This window comes from Pleurodeles waltl, chromosome 3_1 (genome assembly GCF_031143425.1).
Source record: "Pleurodeles waltl isolate 20211129_DDA chromosome 3_1, aPleWal1.hap1.20221129, whole genome shotgun sequence".
Lineage (NCBI taxonomy): Eukaryota > Metazoa > Chordata > Amphibia > Caudata > Salamandridae > Pleurodeles > Pleurodeles waltl.
In genome coordinates, this window is record NC_090440.1 from 31940502 (window position 1) to 31954414 (window position 13913).

The following is a 13913-nucleotide window of genomic DNA, read 5'->3' on the forward strand; positions in this document are numbered from 1 at the left end:
ATGTCATCCAGTCCTCAGTGATCCAAATAAAAGTATGGTGACAGAGACCCGCTTCACATCAGAAGACAGACTTTCATCTAAGTTTAAGGCTTTGGGCTTGTGGTCCCAAAGCTTAGTATGGTCTTCAGTGCACGTAATTTTAACTGCTTGTCACTACACCCTATATTACTCTTTCGGAGCAAATCCCCATGCATTTAAGTAAAGGGAGTTCACTGTTACTTTTGCTATCCTCAGCTGGAACATTATTTGACCAATTACTTAAGGTTTTTGTTGGATACTGTGGTAACTTTTTTACTTATCATGATGTGCCATGATGAAAGTTCCAGTCGATTCAAGTTGGGTCTTGGAACTGACAACCCTCTGGCATCATGGTTGTGAAATATTGTGCCAAATACAGTTCGCCAGTCATGAGTAGTGGGGAGAGTTAGACTCTGACAGGCCACTTGCCACTCCTCTGGGTCAGAAGAGGCCTGCCATAGTTTGAGATCTCCACATATCTGATGGTAATCTCTATATCTATATTGCACCTGCTGGTGCTTGAATGCACTGTATACTGCCTGCTACAACCAGCACAAGTTTGCAAATATCAACCTGATATTGAATCGTACACTGCTGAAGTTCTCAGACCTGCATCAGTCTTGCATGCCTATTTCAGCTGGGCTTTCTGTAGGTCTATGTTGGTGAAAGATCTTGTTGGTGCTCAGGAAGTTCTTGTGGGCTTATTGGAAGTCTATGTTGATCATAGCCATGTCTCTATGTTGATCATAGCGATGTGGGCTTTCTGGAGGTCCATGTTGTGATAGTTCTGGTGGGTTTTCTGTTGGATTTAAGGATATCTAGGTTGGTAGTTCTTAGAGACGTTCTGAAGCCTATTTTGGAGACAGCCCTGTGGGGTTTTTGGAGGTCACTGTTGGTGGTATTTCTGGTGGAAATTGTAGAGGTCTTGTGGGTTTGTACAGATATCTATTAGTAATAATTCTGATGTTTTTTTCTGGACGTATATGTTGGTGAGAGACCTGTGGGATTTCTGGAGGTCTTTGTTGGTGACAGTTCTGGTGAGATTTCCGAGGACCTAAGCTGGCAATAGATCTTATGTGTTTCATGGGTCCCTCAAGGATCTTTTTTAAGCCCTACTCCTTTTAACGTTTATATCACCCCTCTGATTAAATTGATCTGTTTCTGTGGATTCCCGGGTTACAGCTTACGCCAGTGACACTCAGATAGTGTCGGTCTCATCTAAGATTGAAAACGTGGCAATACAGCTTAACAACTGCATGAGTAACATTGTCAGTCAGCTGCAAAAAAAAAGGCTTTAATTTAATCCTGACAAAAACCTAGGTACTCTTATTTGGCAGTAACACCTCCTTTCGGAATAGTGCCTGGTGGCCTTTCAATCTTGCTCCTTCCTCTACCAGTCCAAAGAGCCTTTTTGACGGAAAACTGTGCTTCACTGACCATATTAATCAGGTTACATCTTCCTGTTTTTTCACATTGGGAATTTTGAGAATTTTGTGAAAAATCTTTCCTTTTATTCATACAGAACTTCAGAAAACAGTTATTGTGACCCTAGTCATTTTAAGACGAGAATATTCCAATTCTCTGTATGTGGGTTCCCCACAGCTCCTACTAACAAAACTTCAAACCCTTCAAAATGCGGCAGCTCAAGTACTGAGGAAACTCCTTGGTCTCTGCCCTATGCTGGGCCCATAAAGCTCTTCACAAGGTTGGCGCAGGCTATTTCGAAAAACAAAGCACAATGGGGAGGTAGGCGCTTTTCCCACTCGTCTTGAAAATGGTGGAGGTCACTTTCTAGCCATCTTAGAGTCCAAACCAGTTCTAGTACAATTCAGGAAGCAGTTGAAAACCTGACTTGTTTCTTCCTCGGCTAAAAGGTCCCCTTTTTTCTTGAGAGGGTTCTGTCTGGAAGCTAGCGCCAAGATACCGACAGGCATTCACACTCTTTATAAACCTCATACTTACTTACTTACTAGGTTTGTGATAGTCCTGGGAGAGACTTTCTGTAGCTCTGCAATGACGATAGGTCTAGAGGCCTTTCTGGAGGTCTCTAATGCCAAATAAAATATTATGTGGGCAACTATGTTTGTGAAGGTTCTGTTATGTTTTAGTTTCTATGAGTTTACCTTTGGTATTGCCATGGTAATTGTCTTGGCAATAGAATCCTCGAACTGGGGATTCTACGTGCGAACGGTTGGAGATCGGGGAAAAGAAAGCATTGCCGAAAGGTTGCGGTGTATGCTGTTGTGGGTGGATGCACAGTAAAAAGATCTTAAATAAGAAGGAAACGTCTCCATGTCAAGTGACGACGAGTTATAACTTCGCATCCACCCTTCATCGGACCCATGTACCGGCCACGCGACTTTGGTGAAATTCGAGCGGTGTGGCAGAGCGCCTGTGCCGAGTCAGGTGCATTTCAGAATATTTGTGAGTGTTTTCAAGCTTCAGGGCGGCGTGCGGAATAACAGCTGACCGTGAGCAACGCGCTTTGTTAAATACGCACATTTGTTTAAAAACAAGCAACGTGCTCTACTAAACACGCACGCACCTCTATAAACCTTCTACGGCTACTTGAGTGTTTTCAAGCTTCAGGGCGGCGTGCAGAATAACAGCTGACCGCGAGCAACACGCTTTGTTAAATACGTGCATTTCTTTAAAAAACGTGACGTGCTCTACTAAACATGCACGCACCTCTTTAAACCTTCTACTTCTACCTTCTACATGCGCAATCTCTGACTGTTGCTGCCACACGCTGATTATGGCCACATCTCAAGTATTAATACTGCAATGGTTACAAGATTAATACTGTAGTAATTATTACATTTTCAACAGCATAAACCTACTGTATCCTGGTGAATCCTGGTCTCACTGACACTGAAGAAACATGGGATTTGTTTTTTAACAGGAAGTTCCTTCACTACAGGAAGTGAATATAAACTAGTGTGCTAACATAAGGAGACCTCTGGCACATTCAGGAAGTACAACAGAGGAATCTTTTACCAGACAGTTTTATCTACATTTTATATTCCTTATCATTAACAATGACTCATCAGCCTCTTCTCAGCATGTTTCAGCCTCCAAAATTCCTATCTGAACGGGGCGAGCCAATTCTACCATGGAAAAAATGGATAAACGTATTTGATTCATACTTAATTGGTATTGGTGGAAAGAATTTTTCCCCTGCAAGAAAACAAGGCATTCTGTTACACAATTTAGGAGTTGAGGGACAAAATATTTATGACAGCCTTGATTTGATAGCTGTTGGCACAGCCGAGGGTGAACCTAGAGATATCTACGAGATGTCACTTATGATGCTCAAAAAACATTTTGGTGGTCGCACAAATGTTGTCATGGAAAGACACACGTTTTTCATGAGAGTGCAAGCCAAAGATGAAAGGGTTGGTAATTACATTGCTTCACTCAAGACATTGGCTCAAACATGTGACTTTGCTGAACTCACGGACTCCTTAATACGTGACCAACTTGTGCGTTGTACCAACAACTCTAGGGTCCAAGAAAAACTACTGGCAAAGAACCCAACCTTGCAGGAAGCACAGATTATCACTGAGAGCATGGAACATGCCATCTTATGGGCCAAGGAGATGAAGGGTGCAGGTCTCAGTCATGGCATCCATGCTGAACCTACATTTCCAGTTTCTTCTTGTGATTGTGTTCAGGAATGTGACCTTGTGCAGAAAGTGTCCAGTAAAGTAAAAATTAGTAATGATACTCTGGAGAAAGGCAATGTCAGATGTTACAAGTGTGGCAATGTTGGTCATTTGGCTAACAACCCGAAATGCTTTGCTAGAATTGTAAATTGCAGGAATTGTGAAAAAAGGGGGCATTTAGCAAAAGTTTGCAAAAGTTTAAAAGTGAATATAGTCAGCGCGTCAACAAGCACACAACAGATGATTTTGCATGTTGATTATACCAATCAACAGTGCAGTGAAAATAAGCTAGTCATGCCAAAATGTGATATTGGTATTGATGGGAGAACTGTCCCAGTTCTTGCTGATTCAGGATCCCCGTTTACACTAATTGGGGACAAGAATTGGGAAAGGATCTTTGCAGGTGAAAAGATTGAACTAATTCCACCTGACATCGATCCTATTGGATATGGTGGACAGAAAATTGATCTTATTGGATACTCTGTGATGACGATAGAATTTAAAGGGCGTGAAACAGTAGGAAAAGTTTACGTAGAAAAACGGGGCAACAATCTGTTGGGGTGGCGCCATCAGAGAGATTTAGGAATCGTTTTGAACCCAAATACTCCTGACCAGGTTCTTTCTGTTTCTAATTTGGGCGATGATGAGGAAATTGTGTGTTGCAGCCCTTGCATGATGAGCTTGACAGATTACTGGGTTTGGGTGTTATAGAAGAGATTGAAGCTTCAGAGTGGTTGGCACCCATAGTTTTGGCCCCCAAAGATAACGGGAAAAAAATCAGATTATGTGTTGACCTTAGAGGTCTCAATCAAAGCATTTGGGTAGACCGCCAGGCGTTGCCTAATATCAATGAGACTTTGACCATGTTAACTGGGGCTAATGTGTTCAGTGTTTTGGACCTTTCGGCAGCGCACCATCAGATCCTGCTCGATGAAGATTCAAGAAATCTTACCTCCTTTGTTACTCCTTTGTTACTCCTTTGTTACTCCTTTGTTACTCCTTTGGGGGCGTTCAGATAGGTTAGAATGCCTTTCGGTTTGGCATCTGCTGCTGCTTGTTTTCAGAGAATAATGAAGGAGGTACTCAAAGGACTTGATTCTGTCTTGTTTTTCCAGGACGACATTCTTGTTTATGGCAAAGACACCGACAAGCATGATACTATTCTGAAAGCTGTACTTGTGAGGCTGAGAGAGAATGGGTTGACTGTGAAGAAGGAGAAATGTAAGTTTAGAGTTGGAACTGTTTCTTTTCTTGGTCACACTATCTCTGGAGATGGTATCAAACCGAAATTAGAGTTGGCAAAATCAATTATGTTAGTACCAATACCTTTACACAAAGATCAAGTACGATCATTTCTTGATCTTGCTGAATCTACTCTAAATTTGTCAAGAATTTTGCGAGTATTGTTCAACCATTGAGAATGATCCTGAAGAAGGGTGTGAGGTATGAGTGGACTCCACAGTGTGAGGAAGCGTTTCATGCGGTGAAAAATGACATAGGAAAGATGCCACCTTAGGCCATTTTGATGTAAAGCGTAAAACATTCTTATCCACTGATGCTAGCTTGAAAGGCCTCAGTGCAGTTCTCTTGCAACATGTGGATGGAGAAGAAAGGGTGGTGGCGTTTGCATCACGTTCCCTTAGAAGTCAAGAAGAACGGTATTCAGTGATTGAGTGTAAGGCATTGGCCTGCACCTGGGCCATAAACCATTTCAAATATTACTTATGGGGTTTACCATTTGTGCTCAGGAGTGATCACAAACCCTTAGTACAGATATTCACCTGCCGAAACATTGATAGTACGACACCACGTATCAAGCGTTGGGTGGAGAGCTTGTTAGATTTTAATTATCTTGTGGAGTATTATCCTGGAAAGAAGAATATTCCTGCTGATTTTCTGTCTAGATTACCAGTGGTTGATTGCAGTTTTGATGAGCAAGTTCCTGTGTTGTGGATCAAGGAATCTGCTCTAGACAAGGTGGAATGGGATATAGTAAAGACCCTGTTTTAAGATTGGTCATGGACTATGTGGTTTAAGGTTGGCCATGTTTGAGTGATTGTCATGAAGATACCAAAGTCTTTTAGAACGTTAGGGATGAGTTGAGTATCATCGATGGCAATTTGTTCAGAAATAATAGGTTAGTTCCTCCCTTTAGTTTACGTGAGAAACTGATTAATTTAGGCCATGAGGGACATCTAGGTAGGAATCTCACAAAAGCTAGTATCAGGGAGTGTTATTGGTGGCCGGGTCTAGATAAACAAGTAGAAGTTGTTGTGAATGACTGTTTACAATGTGCTGGAAATGACAAATCCAGGGTAGTTCGGACTGCTCCTTTATCTCCAGTTTCTATTCCCGATGAACCATGGGTCAAATTGGGTCTGGATTTGGTGGGACCTTTTGAAATGTTGCCATACAATGAAAGATTTGTGATTGTTCTTGTTGATTACACTTCCAAATGGGTCACTGCTAGTTGTGTACACTCTGTTACCACCAGAACTGTGATAGATTTTTTGACTGATGTGTTTGCCTGTGAAGGAATTCCTAGAGTGATAGTGACCGATAATGGTGTTCAGTTCACTTCCTCAGAAATGAAGGATTTTCTTAAGAATTTGGCAATCTCTCATTATCGTACTGCACTTTATGCACCTCAGGCTAACGGGTTGGTTGAGAAAATGAATCAGTTAGTGAAGGCAAGTGTTCAAGTAGCTCTGGAAAACAGATTGCTATTAAAAACTGTGTTGAGGGAGAAGTTATGGGCCCACAGGAATGCACCCAATGTTGTTACTGGTATGTCTCCGTTTCTTATTTTGAAGGGCAGATTAGCAGGCTCAAAGCTGAATCCTTCGTGGTTGCATCCTAAAACTCAAGCTAGTGCAAAGTTTAATGACTTAAAGAATATTCATGCTAGGGCAATTGCGAATCAGACAAAGTATAAGAAGCGATTTGATGAGAGGCGTTGTGTGCGTCAGAAGAGTTGGTGTGAAGGTGATTTGGTGTTTATTAAGAAACTTGTGTGGTGTCCTAAAGGAGAATCTAAATATATTGGACCAAAGAAGATTATAGAAGTGAAGAAGAATGTTGTTGTTCTAGAAGGTGGCGAAGTTTGGAGCATGTCTAGACTAGCCAAGTGTACCAAGTGCTTGGATGAACATGATGCTGTTTTGTCTGATGCGGATGTGAATGTAGGAGTAAGAAGGAGTGGAAGGAGCTGCACATATCCTAAACATCTCAGGGATTTTGTGAGTTAAAATTATGCTCTAGTTATGCATTAAGAACTGTGATAAGAACTGTAATGTACATTTTGTGGCAGTTTTTATTACAACCTGTTAGTTGTTCTGCAAATCTTATATTATGGTTGTTTGTTATATAAATGTATATAGTTATGTTATCAGGTGGTTATCAATCTTTTTATTTATTAAAGGGGAGATGTGTTATGTTTTAGTTTCTATGAGTTTACCTTTGGTATTGCCATGGTAATTGCCTTGGCAATAGAATCCTCGAACTGGGGATTCTACGTGGGAACGGTTGAAGATCGGTGAAAAGAAAGCATTGACGAAAGGTTGCGGTTTATGCTGTTGTGGGTGGATGCACAATAAAAAGAACTTAAATAAGAAGGAAACGTCTCTGTGTCAGGTTCCTGTGGCTGCCTGCAGATATATGTTGGTGATGACTGTGATGGGCTTTCTTGAGATATATGTAGGCACTGTTACCACTGAAGCTAAGCGCTCTAGGACTGGCATAGTTCTTCCGCCCGTGCTCTTGAAAGTGAATTTATTTAAACAATGCCCTTCCCACCTATCATACTGACAAGTCATAAGCCAGCAGACTTTAAAAAATTGCATGTGATGATTGCTTGTCTTTCTTTTGAGTTTTTTTGTTTTAACAAATCCAAGTTCTTTACAAAATCATTTGATGCGCCCAGAAGGCCTTACCTTATACACTGGGACTCTGATGAGGTACATGCATTTGGTGTTGTTTGGGTACGAGGAAGGGTTGTTAGTGGACATCACGGTGCCCCTCTGGGTAGTGAGCAGAGTGCTGCAGATACCTGAAAGCAATAAGTTGGGACATTTAATCATTGTCTGTGTCTCCCATCAGTAGCGCTTTACAGCTTTGCTCCAGATGATAACGGAGCAAACACGCCCTGCCATACCCAGAGCAGCTTGGTTCAGCTGGCAGCTGTTTCAATGTGTACTCTATTGAAATTACATTTTTGGGATTCAACCATACTAAATATTATTATGTTGAAGGGAAACAATTAAAGTAAATGATAATTAATGTTATGGAACACACAGCAGTGCACAATAATCATTAATAAAACACAATCAAATGGGGTAACGTCAAAGTTTAATATGCTGTCTCCTCCCATTAACTTTTATTCCCAAAAACAGGTTACAAGAGTGAAACTGTGTTCACAGAAAAGTGTGTTTAGTATTTATTTTATTAATGATGTGTTTGCTCAAACTTTGATCCAGCTGTTGGCAAAGACAGCAGTATCACCGGAAGTCACATCTGAGGAAGTGACATCAAGATGGGAGTGTCTTTTTTGGGACGATGGAGAATCTGGACTGCTATATCCCAAACATGACTGGGTGTATCTGGGATTTTGTCTGAGCAGCACTTACTACCTCAGCAGCTGTGGTGTGTGTTTTTTCGATTACCACAGCCTCTCTAAGATGGCGACCATGCTCCTCTTCCCTGATAACGAGACGCATGTTCTTCCCCTCCTAATACCCTCTTTTCCAGAGAGAAGTGATTCTCTTTTAAGAAGGTTTCATTCCTATGACTACAAAACGGACATCTCTGCTGAGACTTGTCATGCTGCATGGAGTGTCAGTTTCTAGGCATGTACTGCGGTGGGTGAGAGTCGATTGTCCCATGGGAAATGACTTCACTTTGGGCATTAACCAGGCGAGACAAGGGCTGCTGTATGAAGCATTAACCCACACTTGGAGAAGCATCTGGATACTTTCATATCCTTAGCAGAGTTCTTGGGCAGGGAGGAAAGAATGTATGGCTGTCACCAAAGTTATCCCGTGGCTTCCCTGTAAGAGCCCATATCCAACCGTCAACAACCCGCATGTTTCCTCAGATACACCTACATTTTCTTCAAAAAGAGCTTGGCAAAATGTCCTCAAGGTAGATAAAATATGATGTTCCTGATGTGAAGGCAAGATAGGGAGTCCATGGCAAAGGTAGGTTAAAAACAACAACTTTATTTCTTAACACAACCTAGCGTCCAGCCACTCCGGAGAAGAAGAAATAACTGTCATCTCCAGAATGCTTAGACGCTTGCGTTCTGAAGAACGCACCAAGAATGAACACACAACATATCCTCCTGTCTTCACATTAAGTAACTAATAGAAAATGGTAAAGTAACAATAATACAATAAAGAAATCACTTAAAACAGAGAATACCTACAATAGTCAAGTTGTTACTTCATAACATAGTCCTTAAGATAATTAGGACATTGGCGAGTCCTCATTGGTTGTTCACGAATAACTATCTCTGTTTGAGACTTCTCTCTCTCCTGAGTTGCACTAGTGCTTTGTAACTCACACTCTCCAGCTTCTGGACCGGTACCATGACTCACACCAAAAGTAGATGCTCCCCCAACCTCCAAGAAGAAGGAACTAGAGCATTCATCCTCCACCTGACTTGGAGCACACCCTCCACCTCTCTGATACAAAGCCACATTCCTCACATTCCACTTCTCTCCTCATGCAATCTCAATTTGAAATGTTCCCACCTTCTTCACACAAAAAGGGCCTCTAAATTTTGAAACACCCCCCCTTTACTCTACCTGACTTGACCTTGACTCAGTCTCCCACCTTCAATCCATGCTTGTGCTGAGAGAGCACAACCTTGTCACCACACAACGTCTTGCCTCCACCAGATGCAACCCACTCCTGAAAGCAAAAGGGAATCAATTTCGACCCCATCGATCGTCCCCTCATCACTCGGAAAGGAGACCTACCAGTCACACTATGAATTGTGGAACGATAGGCTCGTACTACATCAATCATCATTTTCCGCACACAACAATGATTAGCTAGAGCTAGCTGTACTGTCCCCTTGACTAATCTGTTGATTCTTTCAACAATTCCATTACCCTGTGGATAATACAGGGATGTTCTGGTGTGATGCACTCCACAATTCTTCAAAAATAAACACATCTCATTCAAAGATAATTGAGTGCCATTGTCCGTGATAAGAACCATGGGGATACTTTCCTCTATGAAAATATCCTCTAAAACTTTTATGGTCATGGTCAAATCACGTACAAACCTAACCACTAACCATCTTGAGTGTACATCCACCACCACTACTGCAAAACGCATTTGAAGCGGAAGTTCCAATAGTGGACCAATGAAATCTAAACAAATTGTGTGCCAAGGTTTTCCAGGATCTTCAATGTGTCCTTCCACCCTGCCCACTCCTACTTTCAACCTCTTCTCACTCTCCTTGCACAGTCTACACTGTTCCACCCAACTCTTAACTTGGCCATCTAAACCTGGCCACCAAAAAAACTCTTTCAGCCTCCTACTCATCATACCTTAACCCAAATGGCCCTCATGGGCTAAGGAAAATAATTTAAACCTCAACCCAACCGGTGGAACAAAACGTTCCCCCCGCATCAATACACTGTCCCCACAACACGACAATTCATCCAACACATCCAAAAAAGGTCTAACCGACAACGGAAGAGCGCTCTCTATTCGAGCCCCCAAAGAGACTAGCTTGAAAAAGCATCTAAGACAATCATCGGCTGCCATCTCATTCTTCCATTCCTCCAGCGTAAATGTACCTAAGCCCCATTCAACCACATCACAGATAGAAGCCACAGCATCATCCATATCACAAGACTTTACCGACTGAGAGTCAACTTTTTCCCAGTCAAAGGACAATTTGGACAGGCAATCGGCCTGAATATTTTTCCAACCTTGAACATACTCAACACGGTACAAATGCTCCTGCAACCTTGCAGAAAGTCTAGCCAACCTCGCTGACCCCTTCCCTGCACCACCACCAGACAATATTCTCAATAACGGTTTGTGATCACTCCTTAAAGTAAACTCTAAACCCCACAAATACGTTCTGAAGTATTCCGTACCCCAGACAGCTGCCAGTGCCTCGCGTTCAATGACAGAATAGTTTCGCTCCGTCTGTGTCAAAGTACGAGAAACAAATGCAACTGTCTTCTCTTGACTCCCATGTATTTGTGATAATACTGCTCCTAAATCAGTACCACTGGCATCTAGAGTCAAGATAGAGCACAACTTAATGTCAAAAGCTGTTAAGATGCCTGCTCCACAAATTTCATATTTAATTCTGTTAAAGCAACTCACCTGCTCATCAGACCAACAAAACTTACTCCCCTTCCTCAACAATTTCCTTAAATCCTCAGTCTTGCTTGCAAACCTATCCACAAACCTGGAGTAGTACTCCACAAGTCCTTAAAAATACCTCAATTGATCTTTGTCAGTTGGCGCTGGTGCCAACTTAATGGCCTCTAAAAGACTTTTCTTTGGTTTGATACTCCCTTTAGCAATAGAGTACCCTAAGTAGTCAATTTCCTCAACCAAGAAAATACATTTCTCCTTATTTAAACTTAGTCCGGCTTCCCCAATGATCTTGAGCACTTTCCTGAGCATGACATTATGTTCATCAACTGTTTCACCCATCACAAGTATATCATCTTGAAAAAATAATACATCCTTTACATCTCCAAACATCTGGCCCATCAAGCGTTGAAACACACGTGCAGCAGATGCCAGACCAAAAGGCATACGGGTAAATTGGAAAGTACCTTCCGGAGTGACAAACGCTGTGATATGCTTAGACTCAGGATGCAGTCTAATATGATGATAGGCACTCCTCAAATCTAATTTCGAGAAGAACCTACCATTTTTGACCGCAGATAACAATTAATTTATATTTGGCAAAGGGTAAGTATCGACCACAATGTTCTGATTTGCAGACCTCAAATCCACACATAACCTGACCTTCCCATCTGATTTCCAGGTGCTGTAATAACAACCGGAGAAATCCATGGGGAAACTTCAGTGGGTTCAATGGTACCCTCCACCAACATGTTGTTTATCACTTTCTTGACTTCCTCCCTTACCACAAATGGTATTTTGCGAACCTTGTGCTGAATAGGGTGAGCATCCTCTCCCAACACTATCTTATGTACGTAACCTTTCAAGCATCCTAACTCTTTCTTAAATACATCCTCATCCCCCTCCAAAATGTCTTCCAAATGTATGTTATCGACCAACAAAATTTGACTGGGCACTCTGGGACTGATGACGATGTTAAGATCATATTGATGCATACAACCCAGTATAGGTGGACCCTCAACGGCCACATAGATTTTCCCAAGAACTTTCCTTTTTCCAAACCGAATTTCTGTCAACATGTAACCCAGCAAATGAATTTCTACCCCTTGGTAACCACCCGGGGATATGTCTTTTGGTAACAACTCTTCTTTCCGCCAATGACGTTTAAAAAGCCTCTCAGGGATTATGGTGTACAACGAACCAGGGTCCACCATGAGGTTTACCTGGACTTCCTCTATAAAGAAAGGAGCTGAAGGCCTAGAGCATCTACGATCACTCCCACTCACTCTCATAGTTACGTCATTCTCAACTACAAGTACCCTGTCTTCACAAGGAGATTCACAGCATTCCTCAACTAAATTTATTCTCGATCTGGACTCTTTAGCAAAACGGTTACTCTCTCTGCACACACGAGCATAATGCCCTCTGCGACCACACTTACGACACTCCTTATTAGCAACAAAACATTTCTTGGAGTCCCCTAGGTGAGTAGTACTGCCACACCTAAAGCACTCCCTCCCCTTGTTTCTGACAAACCCCCCTTTCTTTGGGGCAGTTCCAGTTTCTGGCTGAAACATCGTAGAATCGTTTTACAAAGCAATAACTTCCACAGTTTTCTCATTCCTTTCCAAATCCTTTATACAGCGTCTCGATTCCTCCATCACTTTTGCTAGGTCAATTGCTTCTTGCAGCGTGGGATTCTTTGCCGCCCATAACCTACTCCTGAATCTTTTTATCATGGCACTGCACAATGAGTTGATCCCGTATCAGTTCATCCGTCATGGTCCCAAACCTGCACTTAACAGGCAATTCTCTCAACCGTGACACAAAATCATCAATAGATTCATGATGATCTTGGGGTTGAGTATAAAATTTATACCTAGCTGGTACTAGATAAGTCTCTTTTGCGAACCTGTTCTCCAACCTTTTAATGGCTTTTTTATAAACATCATCCATAGCTTGACCATTGGGCCCCATATAAGGGGGAAGGTATTTAAAGATTATTTGGCCTTCACACCCCAAAGTACTTAAAAGGATAGCTTTTTTCCTTTATGGCGAATAACCCTGACCATCCAAAGCAACAATATAATTCTCAAGCATTTCTATCCAATCCTCCCAAGGAAGAGTTGGCGTGCCTAAAAGTGGTAGAAATAATGGTGGTGGAGACATATTGGAGTGAGTAGCCATCACGACAGTACTCCAACCAGCGGTAAAAATACAATATGAACAACTCAATACAGTGAAATTGTTGTGGTACAGTACCACTAAAAGACAATGGGGGTCATTACAACCGCCGTGCAGAAGACCGCCAATACACCGCCGCGGCCGCAGTAGACCGCCACAGCTATTATGACACATATCACGGAATCCGGGGAAATTCAGACACCCACACATCACCGCCACACCAAAGGTCAGCGATAAACTGGCGGAAACAAATCCTCCACCTCCACGCCAACAGAAACACGCCCATGCTATTACGACCCACGAATCCACGCGGCGGTCTTTCAACCACGGTATTCCATTGGCGGTACATACCGCCGCGCTCAAAATACACACACAGCTCCAAAACACCGCCACATTGGACAATTACAAATACACACCCCTGATACACATACACACATCACTCCCACACACCCAATACAATATAAAACACAAACCCACATCACCCACAAACCCATAAAACCAGAATTTCTGAGAGAAGTCCAGAGACAGCACAGCTATTGATAACCCCATCACACAGAGGCACACAACACCATCACCCACACTACATCCACGCACAAAACACCACATACCACTACACTCACCACACTCATCAACACATACACCACCCCACACATCACACACAACACCCCATGTCACGCGAAAGACACCCCCGCTTCTCCGAGG

General features: G+C 42.3%; 1 protein-coding gene across 1 annotated transcript in view; it reads right to left on the reverse strand.

Moving 5' to 3' along the window:
• The window catches only part of LOC138283726 (embryonic protein UVS.2-like), a 304218-nt gene that overhangs the window by 15450 nt on the left and 274855 nt on the right, over positions 1–13913 (reverse strand). Inside the window, exon 9 of the mRNA XM_069221771.1 lies at positions 7616–7731. Coding sequence (XP_069077872.1) covers positions 7616–7731 — 116 coding nt within the window. The remainder of the gene's footprint in view (positions 1–7615; positions 7732–13913) is intronic.